Source organism: Protomyctophum bolini, assembly GCF_963924005.1.
Source record: "Protomyctophum bolini genome assembly, chromosome: 20".
Taxonomy (NCBI): Eukaryota; Metazoa; Chordata; class Actinopteri; order Myctophiformes; family Myctophidae; genus Protomyctophum; species Protomyctophum bolini.
In genome coordinates this window covers 710,454-734,879 of record NC_137881.1, presented here as the reverse complement: position 1 = coordinate 734,879, position 24,426 = coordinate 710,454, and the positions used below count along the sequence as shown (strand labels likewise).

The following is a 24,426-nucleotide window of genomic DNA, read 5'->3' as shown; positions in this document are numbered from 1 at the left end:
TCATTCATATTACAAGACACATATCAGGAGAAAACCACTTTTTGTGAATATCCATCAAGCCGAATTGACTCGGTCTTTTTATTTTTACAAACACAGGAAGGAAAAAGCTTCTTTACAACAACGTTCTATACGTTTTTCAGACTACAGTGAGTCTGTAGTTCTGACTGTAATAGGAAGTTCATTCCATAGTTTAGATTGGGAGTGAGTCTGTAGTTCTGACTGCAATGGGAAGTTCATTCCATAGTTTAGATTGGGAGTGAGTCTGTAGTTGTCACAGACCAACAACAAGGCCTTCTCTCTCTCTCTCTCTCTCTCTGTAGTTAACATAAGGTGTCTCTCTCTCTCTCTCTCTCTCTCTCTCTCTCTCTCTCTCTCTCTCTCTCTCTCTCTGTAGTTAACATAAGGTCTCTCTCTCTCTCTCTCTCTCTCTCTCTCTCTCTCTCTCTCTCTCTCTCTGTAGTTAACATAAGGTCTCTCTCTCTCTCTCTCTAGGAGCTGGTGACGTTCTCCCAGTACATCCTGAAGAGGTTCTTCTCTCTCTGTCAGACCAACAACAAGGCCTTCTCTCTCTCTCTCTCTCTCTCTCTCTCTCTCTCTCTCTCTCTCTCTCTCTCTCTGTAGTTAACATAAGGTCTCTCTCTCTCTCTCTCTAGGAGCTGGTGACGTTCTCCCAGTACATCCTGAAGAGGTTCTTCTCTCTCTCTCAGACCAACAACAAGGCCTTCTCTCTCTCTCTCTCTCTCTCTCTCTCTCTCTCTCTCTCTAGGAGCTGGTGACGTTCTCCCAGTACATCCTGAAGAGGTTCTTCTCTCTCTCTCAGACCAACAACAAGGCCTTCTCTCTCTCTCTCTCTCTCTCTCTGTAGTTAACATAAGGTCTCTCTCTCTCTCTCTAGGAGCTGGTGACGTTCTCCCAGTACATCCTGAAGAGGTTCTTCTCTCTCTGTCAGACCAACAACAAGGCCTTCTCTCTCTCTCTCTCTCTCTCTCTGTAGTTAACATAAGGTCTCTCTCTCTCTCTCTAGGAGCTGGTGACGTTCTCCCAGTACATCCTGAAGAGGTTCTTCTCTCTCTGTCAGACCAACAACAAGGCCTTCTCTCTCTCTCTCTCTCTCTCTCTCTCTCTCTCTCTCTCTAGGAGCTGGTGACGTTCTCCCAGTACATCCTGAAGAGGTTCTTCTCTCTCTGTCAGACCAACAACAAGGCCTTCGTGGAGCTTCTGTTCTGGAAGAGCGTTGGAGCGGTCCGAGACATGACTGAGGGATACTCCAATGATGGGTGGGTGTCTCTCTATCTCTCTCTCTCTCTCTCTCTCTCTCTCTCTCTGACATGACTGAGGGAAAATAGCAGACCTACAAGCTCGTAGCGCGCCACTCGGTGGCGCGCTACGAGCTTGTAGATCTGCTATTTTTCAACAGCTAAGGCACAACGTAATGCTAACAACCAAAAGGGGTTCCCGCCCAGAATGGGTGAAATAACCCCGGGTCGTACGGGGTGTTAACGATATGATTCCAACCACCATACCATTGTTTCTCTCATTCAGATCCAGTATCTTTTTTTTTTACTGTAGAAAATGACGGAAAACTATTTTTCTTTTCATCAATTCTCTTTCAAAGACCCTACGTTGTCCTCTCTTCTGTTTGCACCAAACCGTTCAACTTGCGAGCTAATTTAAATTGTCATCGTTTTTAAATTGATTCACGATATATATATATATATATATATATATATCGTTACAAAGTTGTAACTGTACACGCTGTGTACACTGTGTACTCTCATAGGGCCTGATTCATTAAAAATAAATACGCCACCGTTGCACTGTGGCGGAAACAGATATCGTATTTATCCGTCCGATCAAGCTACGTTGAGATGACGTGTTATTCAGAGAAGCTGGTGTAATCACTTCATTTATGCGGATCGCTGAGTGTATCCTTTCCGCATTTTCCCCAAGCGATTCGCCTGTTGTCGCCTGGTTAGTTGGAACATCCACGCCCATTCTACACCATATAAGGCAACAGGAAATCTCGAAATACGTCATCATAGCCGGCACAGAGGATTCCCAAACTTTAAATTCTATACAACAGCGCGATGAGCTTGTAGGAGGTTCTCTGCACGGACAGATCTTCAAGCAAACAGCGCGAGTTATATGTATAAAAATAATTATAAACGAAACTTGCCAACTTGGCACGCATTGCTTCACTCGATCCTTAAATGTCAGAGTTAACTGATATGTTACAGTTACTTTCACATAATGAGAAAGAAGTTAATTTGTACTGTTCACCACACGACCAAATGCTATATACAACTCGGCAATGATACTGATGAATGCACTGCAGGGTTATAAAAAAAGAAAGAACACTCGCCTGCAGAAGTAAAATAGATATCCGATGTATCAGATGTAAATTCATTTCATGATGTCGTCATATTAAAATGATTCGCGGGACACGGCAAACTTGATTAATCTCATGATGAGATCAATGTAGTAGCTAGCCTACAGCATATAGCCTACACAGCTACAACGTTGCCCATATTATAATTAATTAAGGTGAGCTGGCTTAAAACTGACTGGCCAAATTGCACGCGTTGATGCCATAATGTGGATTTATAGCCCTCGTCGTGACTGCTGTCTGTCTGTCAGACCGGCATGTCTGTGAACCATAGAATGCCATAGATAGACCATATAACAGTCGGGCCGGGCCGTGTTCTGTCCTTGCCGGGCTCACCGCGCCGTTATATTAATTTTCCAATGTAAATTTCACCCAGATTGGACTCTGTTCAGCGGCCGCATGCTGCTGTCCGCCCCACACACACACACACACACACACACACCGACAGTCAGAGAACTGACTCACTAAATAACACTAACACACACTAAACAACAATCAGGCCCATACTGTGTACTCTCACAGGGCCTGATTCTTCAACGCGTTTACGCTGATATAATGACGTGAAGCTAGCGGAAAGGCATTTACGTGGATTTCCCACATTAATTTGGAATTCATGGAAATGGCCGTGAACTTGACGCTCACGTAGGTTGGTCGGAAACTCCGTAAAATCCCACGGGACCTCTTTAGGTGGCGGACGAATTTACGGATATATTCAGAAGGCTTTAGTCTTCATGCTGAATCAATAAATAGTTCCCAAATCACAGATAAAATATGTAGGCATGTGTCCCGACCCTATAACATTGTTCAGCACATAAAAAAATGATATATAAAACTTGCACTTGTATGCCTATGCATGCATTCTAGAGGCAAGTCCCATAAGGAAACTGCCCCTGCAAGCGACACATTTTTATTTATTTATTAGGATATTTCTATAGCATGCGCGATTGCGCTGCTCACTTGACAGCCTTCTCTAGGCTACTCGCAGTGCAACGTGTTGTGAGCTTGTAGATCGGCTCCCGTGGACTCACGCTGCATGTTAAAAAACAAACTCACAATTATAATAAGAACATAGGCCTACACTTATCTGCATTCTGCACTGTACGAATCCAACATTGTTTAGTGTGTGTTAGTGTTATTTAGTGAGTCAGTTCTCTGACTGTCGGTGTGTGTGTGTGTGTGTGTGTGTGTGGGGCGGACAGCAGCATGCGGCCGCTGAACAGAGTCCAATCTGGGTGAAATTTACATTGGAAAATTAATATAACGGCGCGGTGAGCCCGGCAAGGACAGAACACGGCCCGGCCCGACTGTTATATGGTCTATCTATGGCATTCTATGGTTCACAGACATGCCGGTCTGACAGACAGACAGCAGTCACGACGAGGGCTATAAATCCACATTATGGCATCAGCGCGTGCAATTTGGCCAGTCAGTTTTAAGCCAGCTCACCTTAATTAATTATAATATGGGCAACGTTGTAGCTGTGTAGGCTATATGCTGTAGGCTAGCTACTACATTGATCTCATCATGAGATGAATCAAGTTTGCCGTGTCCCGCGAATCATTTTAATATGACGACATCATGAAATGAATTTACATCTGATACATCGGATATCTATTTTACTTCTGCAGGCGAGTGTTCTTTCTTTTTTTATAACCCTGCAGTGCATTCATCAGTATCATTGCCGAGTTGTATATAGCATTTGGTCGTGTGGTGAACAGTACAAATTAACTTCTTTCTCATTATGTGAAAGTAACTGTAACATATCAGTTAACTCTGACATTTAAGGATCGAGTGAAGCAATGCGTGCCAAGTTGGCAAGTTTCGTTTATAATTATTTTTATACATATAACTCGCGCTGTTTGCTTGAAGATCTGTCCGTGCAGAGAACCTCCTGTCAAAATTAACTACTCTACAAGCTCATCGCGCTGTTGTATAGAATTTAAAGTTTGGGAATCCTCTGTGCCGGCTATGATGACGTATTTCGAGATTTCCTGTTGCCTTATATGGTGTAGAATGGGCGTGGATGTTCCAACTAACCAGGCGACAACAGGCGAATCGCTTGGGGAAAATGCGGAAAGGATACACTCAGCGATCCGCATAAATGAAGTGATTACACCAGCTTCTCTGAATAACACGTCATCTCAACGTAGCTTGATCGGACGGATAAATACGATATCTGTTTCCGCCACAGTGCAACGGTGGCGTATTTCTTTTTAATGAATCGGGCCCATACTGTGTACTCTCATACTGTGTACTCTCATACTGTGTACTCTCATACTGTGTACTCTAACTGTACATGCTGTGTACTCTCATACTGTGTACTCTCATACTGTGTACTCTCATACTGTGTACTCTCATACTCTCATACTGTGTACTCTCATACTGTGTACTCTCATACTGTGTACTCTCATACTGTGTACTCTAACTGTACATGCTGTGTACTCTCATACTGTGTACTCTCATACTGTGTACTCTCATACTGTGTACTCTCATACTCTCATACTGTGTACTCTCATACTGTGTACTCTCATACTGTGTACTCTCATACTGTGTACTCTCATACTGTGTACTCTAACTGTACATGCTGTGTACTCTCATGCTGTGTACTCTCATACTGTGTACTCTCATACTGTGTACTCTCATACTCTCATACTGTGTACTCTCATACTGTGTACTCTCATACTGTGTACTCTCATACTGTGTACTCTCATACTGTGTACTCTCATACTGTACTCTAACTGTACATGCTGTGTACTCTCATACTGTGTACTCTCATACTGTGTACTCTCATACTGTGTACTCTCATACTGTGTACTCTCATGCTGTGTACTCTCATACTGTGTACTCTCATACTGTGTACTCTAACTGTACATGCTGTGTACTCTCATGCTGTGTACTCTCATACTGTGTACTCTCATACTGTGTACTCTCATACTGTGTACTCTCATACTGTGTACTCTCATACTGTGTACTCTAACTGTACATGCTGTGTACTCTCATGCTGTGTACTCTCATACTGTGTACTCTCATACTGTGTACTCTCATACTCTCATACTGTGTACTCTCATACTGTGTACTCTAACTGTACATGCTGTGTACTCTCATGCTGTGTACTCTCATACTGTGTACTCTCATACTGTGTACTCTCATACTCTCATACTGTGTACTCTCATACTGTGTACTCTCATACTGTGTACTCTCATACTGTGTACTCTCATACTGTACTCTAACTGTACATGCTGTGTACTCTCATACTGTGTACTCTCATACTGTGTACTCTCATACTGTGTACTCTCATACTGTGTACTCTCATACTGTACTCTAACTGTACATGCTGTGTACTCTCATACTGTGTACTCTCATACTCTCATACTGTGTACTCTCATACTGTGTACTCTCATACTGTGTACTCTCATACTGTGTACTCTCATACTGTGTACTCTCATGCTGTGTACTCTCATGCTGTGTACTCTCATACTGTGTACTCTCATGCTGTGTACTCTCATGCTGTGTACTCTCATACTGTGTACTCTCATGCTGTGTACTCTCATGCTGTGTACTCTCATACTGTGTACTCTCATACTGTGTACTCTCATACTGTGTACTCTCATACTGTGTACTCTCATACGCTGTTCTGTGACACAGAGACGGCTCAAAGAAAAAGGCAGCGTGGACTCCGGAGGAGGAACAGGAGTTACAGCGTCTCTATGAAGAGCACAGGGACTCTGATGGTGAGTACTGAGTAATACTACTCTATTACTACTGAGTACTGAGTAATACTACTCTATTACTACTACTGCGTACTGAGTAGTATTATATACCAGTAAGACGCGCAAACGCGGGAAGCGAACGCAGCTGAGACCCTGCAGATCATGTCTGTGTGTCTGTCTGTCTGTGTGTCTGTCCCGCTGTTACTGTATATGTGGACCTGGCCCCTTTTGTGCCCATATATGGAGCTGAGTGGACCTGGCCCCTTTTGTGCCCATATATGGAGCTGAGTGATTGCTGATGCAACACACTCCATATTTGGATAGCGGGACAGACACACAGACACACAGACAGATAGTTTAGTTTTTTTTTTTTTATCTTCCTTCAGTTTCAGATACAAAATGTAAAGACAATGAACGTAAGCTGGTATGAAAACAAAACCAAAAACATGAAGATGATCAAAAGGAGTAGGCAGAAGCTAAAAGCTTATAAATGCCTATCCTACTTACAACAGAACATGAATCGTAATACTCATTACATTAACAGATTCACAAACAAAAAGTCAGATACGAGAATTGCATCCTACACCAACCCCCCCCCCCCAGTGTCACCGTAGAGATAGCATTACATAATTTACTAACCCTAACCTAACCCTAACCCTTACATCCTTATTCACATTACCCTCATTGTCAATGATCATTATCATTTATGTTGTTGCTGAGAAATATCATTAGGTTCACAAGTACAATAACATTAGTTAATTTATTATTAATAATGACAGCACTAATGACTATCGAAACCTGTACAAAAAGTATCAGTTGATCATACAATAACGTCAACATCTACCCTATACATCATTTCCCTATAGTATGCTGTATTTGGCCAAAAGGATTCGCTTGAGCAATATTTTGAATTTTGAAAAGTTACTACTGTGTTTGACTTCCTCTGGTAGGGCATTCCAGATCTTAACCCCTTGGACAGAGATGCACATACTCTTCCGAGTGGTCTTGGCACTGGGTTGTTGGAAATTTAAGTCTCCTCTTAACTCATACCCCCCTTCCCTATCCTTGAAATATGACAAGATAGTTTTGGGAATTAATCTATTTCTTACTTTGTAAATGACAAGAGCTGTTTTATGTTCAACTAAATCAATAAACTTCAAAGTATTTGACCTTAAAAACAGTTCATTGGTATGATCATAATATCCTACCTTGTGCACTAATCTTATGGCTCTTTTTGGTATTATAACAAGTGGCTGAAGGTTTCCTTTGTAAGTATTTCCCCAGACCTCCACACAATAAGTAATATTAGTGTATTGTATAATGTGAGCAGTGACTAATAATTTAATAAATACCTTGTTTTGCCTAGAACACCAACACTTCTTGCTATTTTGGACCGGATATACTTTATATGGGGTTTCCAAGTGAATTTGTGGTCAATTATTACTCCTAAAAAGGTGTTCTCATAGACTCTTTCCAATTTTACATTGTTAATCTTTAATTCAACTAATGTGTTAGAATGTATTTTTTTATTTCCAAAGATCATGAATTTTGTTTTTTTCAGATTGAGTGATAATTTATTAGTGTCAGTTTATCTAGTTCTGCTGAGACAACCTCCAGTAGTTGTTGAAGGTTCTCCCCAGCACAAAAGATGTTGGTGTCGTCGGCAAAAACAACATACTTCAGAATGTTTGAGACTTCATTAATATATAATATAAATAGTTTAGGACCTAAAATAGAGCCCTGCGGTACCCCACAAGTGATGGGTGAGCTGCTAGACTTATATTCGCCCATCTGAACATACTGTTGTCTGTTTGTGATGTAGCTTTTAATCCAATTAAACCGTTCTATCAATAACTAATCAATAATTAGTAACGCCCAATCAGGACGGAGTTCTCCGTTCTATCAATAATTAGTAACGCTCAGGACTGGTATTAATACTTAACTCAGGACTGGTATTAATACTTAACTCAGGACTGGTATTAAAACTTAACTCAGGACTGGTATTAATACTTAACTCAGGACTGGTATTAATACTTAACTCAGGACTGGTATTAATACTTAACTCGGGACTGGTATTAATACTTAACTCAGGACTGGTATTAATACTTAACTCAGGACTGGTATTAATACTTATCCTCCCTCCTCAGTGCCCGACATCGTGGAGACTCTCCTCCCGTTGCTCGGCAACGAGAGAACCCGCCGTCAGGTGGTGATCCAATTGGTCCACATGGGCCTGGTGGGAGGAGCCAAGGAGCTGAAGAAACAACAGTAAGTTACTGTAAATACAGTATGACATACTGTACTGTAGGCCTGGTGGGAGGAGCCAAGGAGCTGAAGAAACAACAGTAAGTCACCTTACTGTATCCTACTGTACTGTAGGCCTGGTGGGAGGAGCCAAGGAGCTGAAGAAACAACAGTAAGTTACCTTACTGCAGTGTTTCCCAACCTTTTTTGTCCCTGGGAACACTTTTCATAGCCTAAAAATCTTGGGGAACACCTAGGGGGGGGGGGGGGGGGGGTTATATATATATATATATATATATTGTTGTAAACAAGTGTAATGCTTAATTGGGTCGTCCACTCACAGTTAACAGTCTTTGTATTGAGTTTGTGCTTGAAATGTACTGTAATTCTACAAACTGTTAATAAATATTTCAATCAATCAATATATATATATATATATATATATATATATATATATTAAATATATAGTAAAACGTCTTTGATACCAAACACATTATACTTTTGACAGAGTAAAACTTCTTTGAACCCAATATACATTTAAAAACACACATGACAGTACTCAAATAACTTTAAAGAGAAAGAAAAGGATAGAGACAGTGCCTCAGTTTCATCAATTTATTTTTGAAATACAGTAAGGCTTACTGTATCCTACTGTACTGTAGGCCTGGTGGGAGGAGCCAAGGAGCTGAAGAGTAATATATATATATTTAGGCAGGCAGTCATGTAGGTAGGAAGGTGCGAGACCATTGAGAGCTTTATACACAAGTAAAATCATTTTAAAATCAATCCTAAAAACAAGCGGAAGCCAGTGCAGTGAAGCCAAAACTGGAGTAATATGTTCTCTCATCTTAGTTCTTTAGGCTCTGATGTCTGATAGTGAGTTCTTTCCGGGCTTGATTCCAAAGCCTTTTATGAATATAACTTCCAGCATTCCCTTCCCACGGTCATGACATTCCTGGAAATATTTTGAAAAAAAAACAAAAAAAAAACAAAACCTCCAGGCCTGGAAAAGGTTTGGAATTAATCAAATGTTTTGGAAAATGTTTGCATATAATTCACACGTTTTTGGCTATTGATTTTGTTCATAATATAAAATAAAGAAATCTGCTAGGATTTAATTGTTTAAAGACATCTTCTTTCATGTCTCTTTGTGTCTCTCTAAAGGAAAGGAACTTCTATATAACATCTAAAACTTTTTAGATGTTATATTTTATATTTTATCTCAGTGTCTCTAAAGTAAAGGAACTCATATCGTTCTTATATTTTATATTTTATCTCAGTGTCTCTAAAGTAAAGGAACTCATATCGTTCTTATATTTTATATTTTATCTCAGTGTCTCTAAAGTAAAGGAACTCATATCGTTTGGTTGTAAAGTGTCTTGAGACAACTTGTTGTGATTTGACACTATAATAAAATTGAATTGAATTGAATTGAATCGTTGTTATATGTTATATTTTATCTCAGTGTCTCTAAAGGAAAGGAACTCATATCGTTGTTATATTTTATATTTTATCTCAGTGTCTCTAAAGTAAAGGAACTCATATCGTTGTTATATTTTATATTTTATCTCAGTGTCTCTAAAGTAAAGGAACTCATATCGTTCTTATATTTTATATTTTATCTCAGTGTCTCTAAAGTAAAGGAACTCATATCGTTGTTATATTTTATATTTTATCTCAGTGTCTCTAAAGTAAAGGAACTCATATCGTTGTTATATTTTATATTGTGTCGTGGTGTCGCCCCCTACAGGAAAGGAACTCGTATTGTTCTGTGGACTGAGGACCAGGAGGAAGAGCTGCAGATTCTCCACGAGGAGTTCAAGGACTCTAACGGTACGTAACGGTACGGTCCAGACAGTCCAAGGACTTCAACGGTACGTAACGGTACGGTCCAGACAGTCCAAGGACTCTAACGGTACGTAACGGTACGGTCCAGACAGTCCAAGGACTTCAACGGTACGGTCCAGACAGTCCAAGGACTCTAACGGTACGGTCCAGACAGTCCAAGGACTCTAACGGTACGGTCCAGACAGTCCAAGGACTCTAACGGTACGTAACGGTACGGTCCAGACAGTCCAAGGACAGTTTTGATGTTGTTTTAGTCACTAGTCTAAACGGAAATCACACTGCTGGTTCCGGAGGACGTGGCAGACATTTGAACACCAATCATTCAACGTCTCTCTCCGCCCAGAGGTCAGAGGTCATTTAGAAGCGTGTTTGTGTAGAATCTACACAAACAAACACTGTAGATGTATACCGAGCAACATCGTTCTGAAGGTTGTGTGTGTGTGTGTGTGTGTGTGTGTGTAGATGTCCTAGGGAACATCATGAAGAAGCTAACGGCTAAGCGTTCTCGTCCTCGTATCGTGGAGAAGCTCCTCAGCATGGGTCTGGTCTCTGAGCGCAAGGAGCTCTACAAGAAGAGAAGCTCCGCTCCGCAAGGCAGGAAGAGTTCTGGGAAGAGTTCTGGGAAGACCTCTGGACCAGGAACAATGGTAAGAATGTACATGTTTGAATCTTAACAATTTTTTTACATAGGACGCCTCAGGCCGTCTTAAGGATTCGAACCGAGAGGTGCCTTGGACGTCGGTGGACGTCCTATAGCGCATCCTCAATGATACGGGGCAAGATGAGAATATTCAGAATTTTTCCTATTTTTTCTTTTTGTCATTTTACTTTTCGCTTGCCGTATGCTAACGCTCTGTGCAACTATTAGCTTGTCATTGACTCGCATGTTAGCGCGGTGGAAAGAATGACTCGTATCTCCTCATCCAGGGCGCTCTCCGTGGTGATGAATGGATCGATATGCTGGCGCTTCATTTCTGCTCCTCATCCGTCTCTCCCGCAGAATATGAACGCTTTTTGGATAATATATCGTATAAATTAAAATCATCGCAATGTAAGGTCAACTTTGTAAAGTCAACTTTTTTAGGAAATTGTTTCCGGTTCATGGCTTTCAGAGTAAAAGCGCTCAGACAACTCCGGCACCCCAGAGCTCCTATTTTGAAGCAATGTCATATATTATTAGCATTATGTTATGCTTTAGCTATTGAAAAATAGCAGTAGGTCTGCTAATTTTGAAAAATCAAAAGAACGACTGACATAGAAACATAAGCTTTTTCAGAAAACTGTCAGGATGTAGAAGACATTTTTTTAGAATCTGATCTCAGGTCAGAATGGGTTAATATAAAGCCCTCAAAACTAATAATATATATCATGTTTTTATTGTCTATACGTTTTTTTGTTGTTCTTTTTTTTACTTTTACTTACATCATTTCAATCATTTTCAATAAACCAGACATTAAAAAGCTTCTGAATCAAGTGTTGATTCATAATATCATGAGATTAAAGTCTCGTTGTGTCGTATGTGTCTCAGACGGAAGAGGAGTTCCTCTCTGGACTCACCCAAGACCCCATGGACCAGGAGGACGATCCCATGGACCAGGAGGATGAAGACGAGGAGGATGAGGAGGAGGAGGAGGAGGAGGAGGAGGAGAGTGAGGAAGGAGGAGACAAGGAGACGAGGAGAGGAGACGAGGAGAGGAGACGCAGCAGGAAGCTCAACTCCTCCTCTTCCTCCTCTGTGATGAAGAGGAGGCCAGATGTTCTGGCCATGGTGCGCTCCCTCCAACAACAAGGTAACGAGGTCAAAGGTTGCCCTAAACGGGGGCTCGGTGGCACAGTTGGTAGTGCTGTCGCCTCACAGCTAGAAGGTCCTGGGTTCGATTCCCGCTCGGGACGCTGTGGGTGCTGGCGGCGTGTTTCCTCCTCCGCGTCATCAGTGCCCATACCCGAAGGCGGGGTTGGCGAAAGGGCCTTTCTGTGTGGAGTTTGCATGTTCTCCCCGTGTCCCCTAGGGTATGTACCCTCACATGTTCTCCCCGTGTCCCCCTAGGGTAGGTACCCGCACAAAAACATGCAGTATTCCTGGTCTCTAAACTGCCTCCCCCTGGCCAGCCGGGGCGCCTGATGGAGGGGAAAGGAACTGGTTGGAATAACGTGTTCCTTCCACGCGCTACGTCCGTTGCTCTCCCCTTGTCCCCATATATGGGGACTAGGTTGCTCTCCCCTTGTCCCCCATATATGGGGACTAGGTTGCTCTCCCCTTGTCCCCCATATATGGGGACTAGGTTGGTCTCCCCTTGTCCCCCATATATGGGGACTAGGTTGGTCTCCCCTTGTCCCCCATATATGGGGACTAGGTTGGTGGAGGGTGTGTAGAGCCCAGGATCACATTAGATGATTGACACAGGGGTGAAAAATGGGTTACAAAATCGTGGGATAAAAAATATATAAAAAAAAAAAAAGGTCGCCCTAAACAAACGTTAAAGTCCATAGACTTTGGCTGGTCTATGACATCATTTCAGAAAGACCCTCCCCCTCCAAGCATAAAATAAATAAAAACATTCACAAAAATAAAATAAAAATTAATTGAATATTAATTTCAAAGTCATCTCATGAATAAATGAAAGAAAAATCTAAGAATTAGATCTGCTGTTTTCACTAGTTAGAGAGCCTGACCGATTCTATTGGCCAATAGGTAGTGGCCTATCACAGATATCTGCGGGACAATATGAAGGCAAATTGTTTATGTTATGTTATGTTATGTTTATATTGTTTATGCAGGAAAAATAAAGCTGCTTTGGGCTGATTTATATAATCTACTACTCGATTGTAGGGTGGCGGTGGCTGTAATATGACTTATAATAATAATAATATAATACTGTAATATTGTGTTATGAGAGGAGGGTTGTAATATGCGAGTCTTTTGTCAAACTGAACAACCAATATGTCAGTTTGAAGCTACGATTCCCTGTGTTCTCCATCAGAGATGAGAGGACCGTTGCTGTGTTATAGTGTTACAGTGTGTTGTGTTCCCCATCAGAGATGAGAGGACCGTTGCAGTGTTATAGTGTTATAGTGTGTTGTGTTCTCCATCAGAGATGAGAGGACCGTTGCTGTGTTATAGTGTTATAGTGTGTTGTGTTCTCCATCAGAGATGAGAGGACCATTGCTGTGTTATAGTGTTATAGTGTGTTGTGTTCCCCATCAGAGATGAGAGGACCGTTGCTGTGTTATAGTGTTACAGTGTGTTGTGTTCTCCATCAGAGATGAGAGGACCGTTGCTGTGTTATAGTGTTACAGTGTGTTGTGTTCTCCATCAGAGATGAGAGGACCGTTGCTGTGTTATAGTGTTATAGTGTGTTGTGTTCCCCATCAGAGATGAGAGGACCGTTGCTGTGGCTCCAGAACTGCCTGAACCGGACTGCAGATGGCCGTGAAGACGATGGTATGAGCACCTGACCTATGACCTATGACCACCTTATAGAGCAGAGTCTATTCCACATGACCTGTGACCTGCTCCAGACTGTATGACGGAAGCATTTATATTTTACTCATGATCAGAGCTTCCGTTGCTCCAGACTGTATGACGGAAGCATTTATATTTTACTCATGATCATAGCTTCCGTCGCTCCAGACTGTACGACGGAAGCATTTATATTTTACTCATGATCAGAGCTTTCGTCGCTCCAGACTGTACGACGGAAGCATTTATATTTTACTCATGATCAGAGCTTCCGTCACTCCAGACTGTACGACGGAAGCATTTATATTTTACTCATGATCAGAGCTTCCGTCGCTCCAGACTGTACGACGGAAGCATTTATATTTTACTCATGATCAGAGCTTCCGTTGCTCCAGACTGTACGACGGAAGCATTTATATTTTACTCATGATCAGAGCTTCCGTTGCTCCAGACTGTATGACGGAAGCATTTATATTTTACTCATGATCAGAGCTTCCGTTGCTCCAGACTGTATGACGGAAGCATTTATATTTTACTCATGATCAGAGCTTCCGTTGCTCCAGACTGTATGACGGAAGCATTTATATTTTACTCATGATCAGAGCTTCCGTTGCTCCAGACTGTATGACGGAAGCATTTATATTTTACTCATGATCAGAGCTTCCGTTGCTCCAGACTGTACGACGGAAGCATTTATATTTTACTCATGATCAGAGCTTCCGTCGCTCCAGACTGTACGACGGAAGCATTTATATTTGAATCATGATCAGAGCTTCCGTTGCTCCAGACTGTATGACGGAAGCATTTGTGGCACCAAACAAGTTCATTGAGTTTTTTATTTAGGTGCGTTTGTTTCGTCCCTCCAGGTATTTCGCAGCCCGTTCCCCTCGTCCCGTTCACGGAGGACAACGAGGACGCCATGGAGAACAAGGCCTTCCAGAAGCTTCTGAAGAAACTGGGGATTCGACCTCCGGAAAACGAACAGGTCATTATAGGTCATTATAGGGTTAACACATCCTGGGCGGGAACGCCTTTTGGTGTTTTAAGCATTATGATATATTTTAGCTATTGAAAAATAGCAGATCTACAAGCTCGTAGCGCGGCAAAAATCCTGAAAATGTGGTGCAAATTATTTCAGAGCGAATGTTTTTAACTCAAATCTTTGCTTCTGGGGGGTCCCTGGAACAACATGTTTTCAGACGGGGGTCGGCGGCCAATTACATATAATTCTGTAGTTCCTTGACATGAAAATGTTTGAGAACCACTGACATAGAAACATAGGGTTTTAACCCTGTGAGAACCACTGACATAGAAACATAGGGTTTTAACCCTGTGAGAACCACTGACATAGAAACATAGGGTTTTAACCCTGTGAGAACCACTGACATAGAAACATAGGGTTTTAACCCTGTGAGAACCACTGACATAGAAACATGGGGTTTTAACCCTGTGAGAACCACTGACATAGAAACATAGGGTTTTAACCCTGTGAGAACCACTGACATAGAAACATAGGGTTTTAACCCTGTGAGAACCACTGACATAGAAACATAGGGTTTTAACCCTGTGAGAACCACTGACATAGAAACATAGGGTTTTAACCCTGTGAGAACCACTGACATAGAAACATAGGGTTTTAACCCTGTGAGAACCACTGACATAGAAACATAGGGTTTTAACCCTGTGAGAACCACTGACATAGAAACATAGTGTTTTAACCCTGTGAGAACCACTGACATGGAAACATAGGGTTTTTATGAAAACTGTCAGGATTCAGAAGACATCGGTATCCTCCAGTCTAAATGGGTTAAACTGAGGGAAACTAACAGGTCATTTTAGGCGGCAGCTCTCAAACCGTTTCAAGTAAAGCTTTTGGTTTTTCCATCTTTTGATACTGAAGAAAATACCAGTCTCTCTCCTCCAAGTACCTCCATGATAACTGATGTTAAAATACAGCAGCGTAGACCTGCCCTCTGTGTTCCATTCCTATAATAACTGATGTTAAAATACAGCAGCGTAGACTTTCCCTTTGTGTTCCATTCCTATAATAACTGATGTTAAAATACAGCAGCGTAGACCTGCCCTTTGTGTTCCATTCCTATAATAACTGATGTTAAAATACAGCAGCGTAGACCTGCCCTTTGTGTTCCATTCCTATATTAACTGATGTTAAAATACAGCAGCGTAGACCTGTCCTTTGTGTTCCATTCCTATAATAACTGATGTTAAAATACAGCAGCGTAGACCTGCCCTCTGTGTTCCATTCCTATAATAACTGATGTTAAAATACAGCAGCGTAGACCTGCCCTTTGTGTTCCATTCCTATAATAACTGATGTTAAAATACAGCAGCGTAGACCTGCCCTTTGTGTTCCATTCCTATAATAACTGATGTTAAAATACAGCAGCGTAGACCTGCCCTTTGTGTTCCATTCCTATAATAACTGATGTTAAAATACAGCAGCGTAGACCTGCCCTTTGTGTTCCATTCCTATAATAACTGATGTTAAAATACAGCAGCGTAGACCTGCCCTTTGTGTTCCATTCCTATAATAACTGATGTTAAAATACAGCAGCGTAGACCTGCCCTTTGTGTTCCATTCCTATAATCCAATAATTCAGCTGGTCTGACTAAACTCAGTCTAATCACTAATCAGCACAATTGATGATATTTCTAACGTGATTAATCCGTTCTCAAATCTTCAATTAGCACATTTTCTACATAATACGTCCTGAAACGTCATAAGGATTGGAACCGAGAGGTGCCTACGACGTCTGTGGACGTCCTAGCGACGTCCAAACGACGCGGGCGAGATGATAATATTCAGAATTATTCCTATTTTTTTTTTTGGCATTTCGCTTTTCGCTTGCCGTATGCTAACGCTCTGTGCAACTATTAGCTTGTCATTGACTCCCATGTTAGCGCGGCGGAAAGAATGACTCGTATCTCCTGATCCAGGGCGCTCTCCGTGGTGATGAATGGATCGATATGCTGGCGCTTCGTTTCTGCTCCTCATCCGTCTCTCCCGCAAAATATGAACTCTTTTTGGAGCGTATATAAATATATTAAGATGATCGGAGATTGTGAGGTCACTTTGTCAGTCAACTTAAAGTATTTCCGGTTCATGGCTTTCAAAATAGAAGCGATCACTACTCTGGCGATTACTCTGGCGCAAGCAGCGCCTTTATTTTGATGCAGTTCCGGTACTAAATGTGTTAATGGCGGTTTTAAAGGTGTGATGTCGTGCTTATTTCAGCACGGCTGGAGAGCCTGTTTCAACCAATCGAAAGGTCAGAAGAACTACCTGTAGTAATATTATATTTCATTCCACTTTTTGTCGTTTTTCTCCTTTTTGGGGGGCTACTCCTCTGTCTACCACCAGGGGGTGCTCAAGTTCCACCAGTGGTTCTAGTACCAGTTGTTGGGAACCTCTGAAGGAACCCCAAATAGCAGACCTACAAGAGTAGTCACAGAGTGACGCGCAGAGTGACGCGCTACGAGCTTGTAGAGCTTGTAAAGTATAACATAACGCTTAGTTAAAACACCAAAAGGGGTTCCCGTCCAGAATGGGTTAAAATAATAATAATAATAATAATTAAAAGGCTTGTGCCGTGAGCTTGTAATGAATGTACACATCCATTACACTACCACCATTCATCATGTTCATAATGCATTACAAACAAAAAGTTAATAATAACAAACGAAATAGGAGGAAATACAGTAGAAGGAAAATAAAAACAAATCGCACCATTTAAATTTAAAACGGGGCTCATCCTTTTCTTCTTTAACCCATTTTGGGGCGGGAACCCCTTTTGTTGTTAGCATCATGTCATGCTTTAGCTATTGAAAAAATAGCAGATCTACAAGCTCTACAAGAGTGGTGCGCTATGAACTTGTAGGTCTGCTATTTTTTTGAAAAATGGAAGAACGACTGACATAGAAACATAGCCTTTTCAGAAAACTGTCAGGATGTATAGAAGACATTTTTTAGAATCTGATCTCAGGTCAAAACAAAAAAGAAATGTTGTTTTTGTTATTTCCCATACCTATGTTTGATTACTTTGTCTTACTATTTGTATATTATCTTTGGTGAGAACCACATAAAGCCCTCCCTGGGTTTCTTTTCTCACCTGCACACCTTTTTTGTACTGTTTTTATTGTGCGAATAAACTCAACTAAACTAAAAATGGGCTGAACAGGAATCTTTCTGGAGGATCTCGGCCAAGATGAGTCCGTCCCAGCTGAGAGGGGCGGCCGTCGCCCTCAGCCCAGAGGAGGAGGAGGAGGGGGTCCCGCGGGCCGCTGAGGGGCCCGGGGAGGAGGAGGAGGTCCCTGGGGGCCCCTCTGGACCCCCTGGGGGCCCCTCTGCCCATGAGCAGAGGACCCAGGCCCTCAGGGCTCTGCTGCTGGCCCGCAAGAGGAAGACCAACACAGGTGAGCAGAACCAGAACAGAACCAGTACTGTATGTTGAAGGCAGTGGTGGCCGAACGGTTTGCGGAGCGCTCTTGATATCGGGCGGTCGCTATAGTTCGTATCCCCGGACCGGCACGTTAAAATTACCACCGCTGAAGTGCCCTTGAGCAAGGCATTGAACCCCTACCATGAAATGTTCTGTGAGCAGGGCCTGGCTGTAAACAAGTTACAGTAACAAGTTAACAAGTTATAAACATAGTACCTTTCCTTTCCTTTACAGTGGTGTAATCATGGTGAGGTTTCTTTTGGTACCACAGCACGTCACACACACACACACACACACACACACACACACACACACACACACACACACACACACACACACGCGCGCCTACACGTGCGCATGCACACAGAACAGCTGATTATATATAAGCCTGTATTGTTTATAGTGTATGAGAGTTTTAGACACAAACACAAATTATCACATTAACTTCTTTACTGTTCTGCAGTAGTGAAACTAAAAGGTTTGCTTTGTACGAAATCTCTTCTCTGATGGAGGAGGATCATTGTTGTTGTCGTGAAGTCGGAACACCACAGAAGCAGACTACTGGAGTCATGCTACCGTGTCACGTTGGTCAAAATGGCAAATGGTGCATTTATATAGCGCCTTTATCCAAGGCGCTTTACAGAGACTGAGCATGACGCCAGTGGTTTTCTTTTCTTTTAATATATTTTTTATCCCACGATTTTGTAACCCATTTTTCACCCCTGTCAATCATCTAATGTGATCCTGGGCTCTACACACCCTCCACCAACCTAGTCCCCATATATGGGGGGCAAGGGGAGACCAACCTAGTCCCCATATATGGGGGACAAGGGGAGAGCAACCTAGTCCCCATATATGGGGGACAAGGGGAGAGCAACGGACTTGAACTCATGCTTCCTTCATGCCTGAGTGTCCAAGGAACACGTTATTCCAACCAGTTCCCCTCCATCAGGCGCCCCGGCTGGCCAGGGGGAGGCAGTATAGAGACCAGTTCCTTTCCCCTCCCATCACGCCGCCAGCACCCACAGCGTCCCGAGCGGGAATCGAACCCAGGACCTTCTAGCTGTGAGGTGACAGCACTACCAACTGTGCCACCGTGCCCCGGGCCAGCAACCAGTGGTTTTCAAGCCTTTTCATATCAAGGTCCATTCTTTATTCTGCATCTGCTACCAGGGTCGGCTGTGGGGAGCCCAGTAGTGACAAAGCTCTGGAGCGGAAGTAGACAGAATGGACTCTATGGGAGTGGAGTAGACAGAATGGACTCTATGGGAGTGGAGTAGACAGAATGGACTCTATGGGAGTGGAGTAGACGAGGCATTTCTAATGACCATGACCTTTGTAAGAAATAATCAATGCAGACAAATGAAAGAAGACATGTCCCGCTGTTGACCTGTCTGTCTAGCATCAAATGCTGGAGGAGTGAATGAGTGAGAACTTTCTCAAGCTAAATGAGGATAAGACAGAAGTTCTCATAATCGGTTCTAGTGAGCAGAAAGAATCAATAATAAGCAGACGTGGCAACCTGACTGTAGAAAGTAACAGTACAGTAAAGAACTTGGTTGGGGGTCGTTATTGATTCTGAATTGAATTTTAATTCACACATTAATCATGTTACCAAGATTGCCTTTTGTCACCTTAGAAATATTGCACGAATCAGAGCCTATTTGTCTTTGGACGATGCAAAAACGCTAATCCACGCCTTTGTTTTTTCTCGGCTTGATTACTGCAATGCACTTTTTTCTGGACTGCCTAAGAAAACAACTGACAGATTACAACTTGTCCAAAATGCAGCAGCCAGAGTTTTAACTAGAACTAAGATGAGAGAACATATTACTCCAGTTTTGGCTTCACTGCACTGGCTTCCGGTTGTTTTTAGGATTGATTTTAAAATGATTTTACTTGTGTATAAAGCTCTCAATGGTCTCGCACCTTCCTACCTACATGACTGCCTGCCTAAATATGTCCCAAACCGCTCTCTAAGGTCTTCCACTGCTGGCCTGCTCGCTTTGCCTAAAAAAATGGCAACTAAAAAATACGGGGAAGCATCTTTTTGCTTCTACGGGCCGACGGCATGGAACAAACTCCCACTGTACCTTCGACCGGCAGCCTCTGTAGACATTTTTAAAGCTCATCTCAATCAAGACCCACTTCTACAACATTGCTTTTAATTGATCTTTAAATTTTTTGTTATTCATGTCCTCACTGTATTGCATTACTGCTCTTGTTTTTTTATGTTTATGCCTTGCTTTTCTTTTCTTTTATTCTCCATTGCTCTGTAAAGCACTTTGAGCTGCATTTCATGTCATGAAAGGTGCTATACAATAATACAAATAAAGTTTTATTATTATTATGGTAACATATCTTTGTGTTGTCATGGTAACAGACGCCACAGATGTCCAGCCTGTGGAGGAAACAGAAGCACGCCGAGTTCCTCCTGGGTAAAAATATCTTCATCAATAACTTTAATTACTAAGTTAGTATTTACTGAGCTCAGCGTTTACTTTAACAGTAAATTATATATTATATTATGTTTTATTTCAGATCTCCACAGGAGAAGATCTCAGCTAAAAGAAGCAGAGTCCTGGACGATGATGAAGATGAAGATGATGGTGAGTCATCAGTAGGATGGAGATCGTTAGGATTCATTGATAACGAGGATGGAGATCGTTAGGATTCATTGATAACGAGGCAGCTTAGCGAGTCGGGTTCTTATCGAGCATTTTATATTATTTTGTGGAAAGACAATAAATTCAGAACAGAATCGGTATCTTTTGACGCTGAGTCGTGGTAAGATCACATGTATGACCGACCCATGTTAAAATGTCCTCTCTAGAAGGTGGTGATTCAGCATCATGTATGACCGACCCATGTTAAAATGTCCTCTCTAGAAGATGGTGATTCAGCATCATGTATGACCGACCCATGTTAAAATGTCCTCTCTAGAAGATGGTGATTCAGCATCATGTATGACCGACCCATGTTAAAATGTCCTCTCTAGAAGGTGGTAATTCAGCATCATGTATGACCGACCCATGTTAAAATGTCCTCTCTAGAAGGTGGTAATTCAGCATCATGTATGACCGACCCATGTTAAAATGTCCTCTCTAGAAGGTGGTAATTCAGCATCATGTATGACCGACCCATGTTAAAATGTCCTCTCTAGAAGGGGACGACTCAGCATCATGTATGACCGACCCATGTTAAAATGTCCTCTCTAGAAGGTGGTGACTCAGCATCATGTATGACCGACCCATGTTAAAATGTCCTCTCTAGAAGGTGACGACTCAGCATCATGTATGACCGACCCATGTTAAAATGTCCTCTCTAGAAGGTGGTGACTCAGCATCATGTATGACCGACCCATGTTAAAATGTCCTCTCTAGAAGGTGGTGACTCAGCATCATGTATGACCGACCCATGTTAAAATGTCCTCTCTAGAAGACGAGGACGCAGCGTCTCCCGCGCTGGTCATGGACCTGAGCCACGATGGCGGTCGCTCCGACGGAGACTCGGACGGCGAGCCGCTCGCCGCTCCGCCCAAACGTCGGCGAAAGATGGCGCTCATCGACGACGACGATGACGATTAGTGGAAGGTTCAGCAACAACGAGATGTGAAGGATTCTCCTCACAAAGTTCTCCTCTCGGTGGAGGAGAGAGATGTGAGGATTCTCCTCACAAAGTTCTCCTCTCGGTGGAGGAGAGAGATGTGAGGATTCTCCCCACAAAGTTCTCCTCTCGGTGGAGGAGTCGAGGAGAGAGATGTGAGGATTCTCCCCACAATATCTTCCTCTCGTTGGGGGAGAGAGAGAGAGAGGGAGGAGGCTGGAGAAGACCGTGATGATGGAAACGTTGCCTCTGTTTGAGAAAATGGACAACATTGTTCTAAAGATCCTGTTTGTTTGTTTGTTTGTTCCGGGCGTTCTATTTGGTCTCTTGTCTGTCTGGGCAGAAACCTCATATCTACATATTCTAACTTTCTGTGTTTTTTTTTGCCGTACTTCACAATACTACAGCGTCGCACAAAAGTATCAGATCTACCAACTCGAAACGTGACGCTTTTGCGCCACGTTTCGACCTTGTAGATCTGCTATTTTTGCTAATTTTGAGTTTGAATCCTGCAAAGTACACGTTCAGTACATGTTCAGTACATGTTTAGTACATGTTTAGTCATGTTCAGTACATGTTTAGTACATGTTCAGACATGTTTAGCACATGTTTAGTACATGTTTAGTACATGTGTGGCCGTCACACATGCTGGACTGTTTGTTCATATAATTGGTCCTCACTAATGAATGAACATGTCATGTTCATGATAAAATATTTAAGAATAATCCACTCAGTCTGTGTCTCATAGGAGGGCTGTGGCCAGTTCAGAAACCAGTCTGTGTCTCATAGGAGGGCTGTGGCCAGTTCAGAAACCAGTCTGTGTCTCATAGGAGGGCTGTGGCCAGTTCAGAAACCAGTCTGTGTCTCATAGGAGGGCTGTGGCCAGTTCAGAAACCAGTCTGTGTCTCATAGGAGGGCTGTGGGCAGTTCAGAAACCAGTCTGTGTCTCATAGGAGGGCTGTGGGCGGTTCAGAAACCAGTCTGTGTCTCATAGGAGGGCTGTGGGCAGTTCAGAAACCAGTCTGTGTCTCAGAGGAGGGCTGTGGGCAGTTCAGAAACCAGTCTGTGTCTCATAGGAGGGCTGTGGGCAGTTCAGAAACCAGTCTGTGTCTCATAGGAGGGCTGTGGGCAGTTCAGAAACCAGTCTGTGTCTCATAGGAGGGCTGTGGACAGGTCAGAAACCCGTCTACCAGTGACATCATTCTCATGATGATACAATTAAATTAAATCTTGTTAAAAAAAAGAAAATCTGCCCAACGATGATGTCACTGGAAGACGGGTTTCTGAACTGCCCACAGAGTAGAATTTAGTTTTCTTTCCTGTTTTATCACGAACACGGTGAGGACCGTTATGAAAGTGTTGCAGTGGTCCTTTAAGACAAGTATGTTAATTTACACCTCAATGACTTCATAACGTAAAAATATTAGGCAAAGTTAATTAAGGCTTAAAACGTTTTCTACACTTAAGTCTTTGTTTTAAGAGTTAAAATTGTGCATATTGCTTAATAAAAAAATACAGTCTTGGTACAATTACTTGATTATTAAAAATAATTTTATTATATCATTTTCCACATCTAACTGTTATAGCGCCATCCTGAGGCCAATGTTTGCAACAAACACTAGTATCCTGGTGGAGACCTGTGTTCCTCTAGGATAACCTACCTGGCCTGGTGGAGATGGGAGACCTGTGTTCCTCTAGGATAACCTACCTGCCCTGGTGGAGACCTGTGTTCCTCTAGGATATCCTACCTGGCCTGGTGGAGACCTGTGTTCCTCTAGGATAACTTACCTGGCCTGGTGGAGATGGGAGACCTGTGTTCCTCTAGGATATCCTACCTGGCCTGGTGGAGACCTGGAGGGTATGCACATGCATAAAGTGAGTGTCAAATCGAGTTTAAGGTCGTTTAACGTAGTTTATGAAATCATATTGGACTTTCTTTTGTTTGGATGTATCGGCTGTCAAGGCCAGAAAGTCTTTGCCACTCAGTAACTTCCTGGTTTGATGATGATGTCACGCGCTATACCCTCTATACCATGTGGTGCATTTCACTGTCACTGACCTCACCATACGGCCTACATTAACGGCATGGAATGGGTTAAAACGTCTCTGTAATCTGAACATGGTGATGTGTAATCACTGGCTGAAGCTCCGCCCACTTTTCCCAGCTGTGATGACAGGCGGGTGAGGGGGGGGGGGAGCGGGCGTTATCCTCCACATCTGTAGCGCGTTAGTCGCTTCCTGTTACGAACATCTGGTCCCCCCCCCCCCCTATCCTATGAAGCCAGAGGCAGACCTGAGCGTGTACAAACTGGGTGTGTGTGTGTGTGTGTGTGTGTGTGCGCCTCTGGGTGGGTCTGGGAGGTTCCAATAGTTCTCGGTCGCGACAGATTTCAGTCATTTTGGATTCTATAGAAGCCACCATGTCTTCATTCTATAGAAGCCACCATGTCTTCATTCTATAGAAGCCACCATGTCTTCATTCTATAGAAGCCACCATGTCTTCATTCTATAGAAGCCACCATGTCTTCATTCTATAGAAGCCACCATGTCTTCATTCTATAGAAGCCACCATGTCTTCATTCTATAGAAGCCACCATGTCTTCATTCTATAGAAGCCACCATGTCTTCATTCTATAGAAGCCACCATGTCTTCATTCTATAGAAGCCACCATGTCTTCATTCTATAGAAGCCACCATGTCTTCATTCTATAG

The 24,426-nt window shown here is 42.6% G+C and overlaps 1 protein-coding gene across 6 annotated transcripts in view; it reads left to right on the top strand.

The window, feature by feature from the left end:
- Positions 1 to 23,231, top strand: part of timeless (timeless circadian clock) — a 59,557-nt gene extending 36,326 nt beyond the window's left edge. For 3 of the 6 annotated variants that reach the window (XM_080791916.1, XM_080791918.1, XM_080791919.1), the window contains 12 exons: positions 1,138 to 1,277; positions 6,032 to 6,117; positions 8,244 to 8,364; positions 10,091 to 10,173; positions 10,651 to 10,835; positions 11,717 to 11,978; positions 13,562 to 13,630; positions 14,515 to 14,633; positions 17,848 to 18,082; positions 20,492 to 20,546; positions 20,650 to 20,717; positions 21,547 to 23,231. In XM_080791916.1, the coding sequence (XP_080648042.1) occupies positions 1,138 to 1,277; positions 6,032 to 6,117; positions 8,244 to 8,364; positions 10,091 to 10,173; positions 10,651 to 10,835; positions 11,717 to 11,978; positions 13,562 to 13,630; positions 14,515 to 14,633; positions 17,848 to 18,082; positions 20,492 to 20,546; positions 20,650 to 20,717; positions 21,547 to 21,695 (1,572 nt within the window). In that variant the 3' untranslated portion in view covers positions 21,696 to 23,231. The remainder of the gene's footprint in view (positions 1 to 1,137; positions 1,278 to 6,031; positions 6,118 to 8,243; positions 8,365 to 10,090; positions 10,174 to 10,650; positions 10,836 to 11,716; positions 11,979 to 13,561; positions 13,631 to 14,514; positions 14,634 to 17,847; positions 18,083 to 20,491; positions 20,547 to 20,649; positions 20,718 to 21,546) is intronic. The other 3 variants (XR_013965950.1, XR_013965951.1, XM_080791917.1) reach the window with 3 other exon arrangements.
- The last annotated feature ends 1,195 nt before the right edge of the window (positions 23,232 to 24,426 follow it).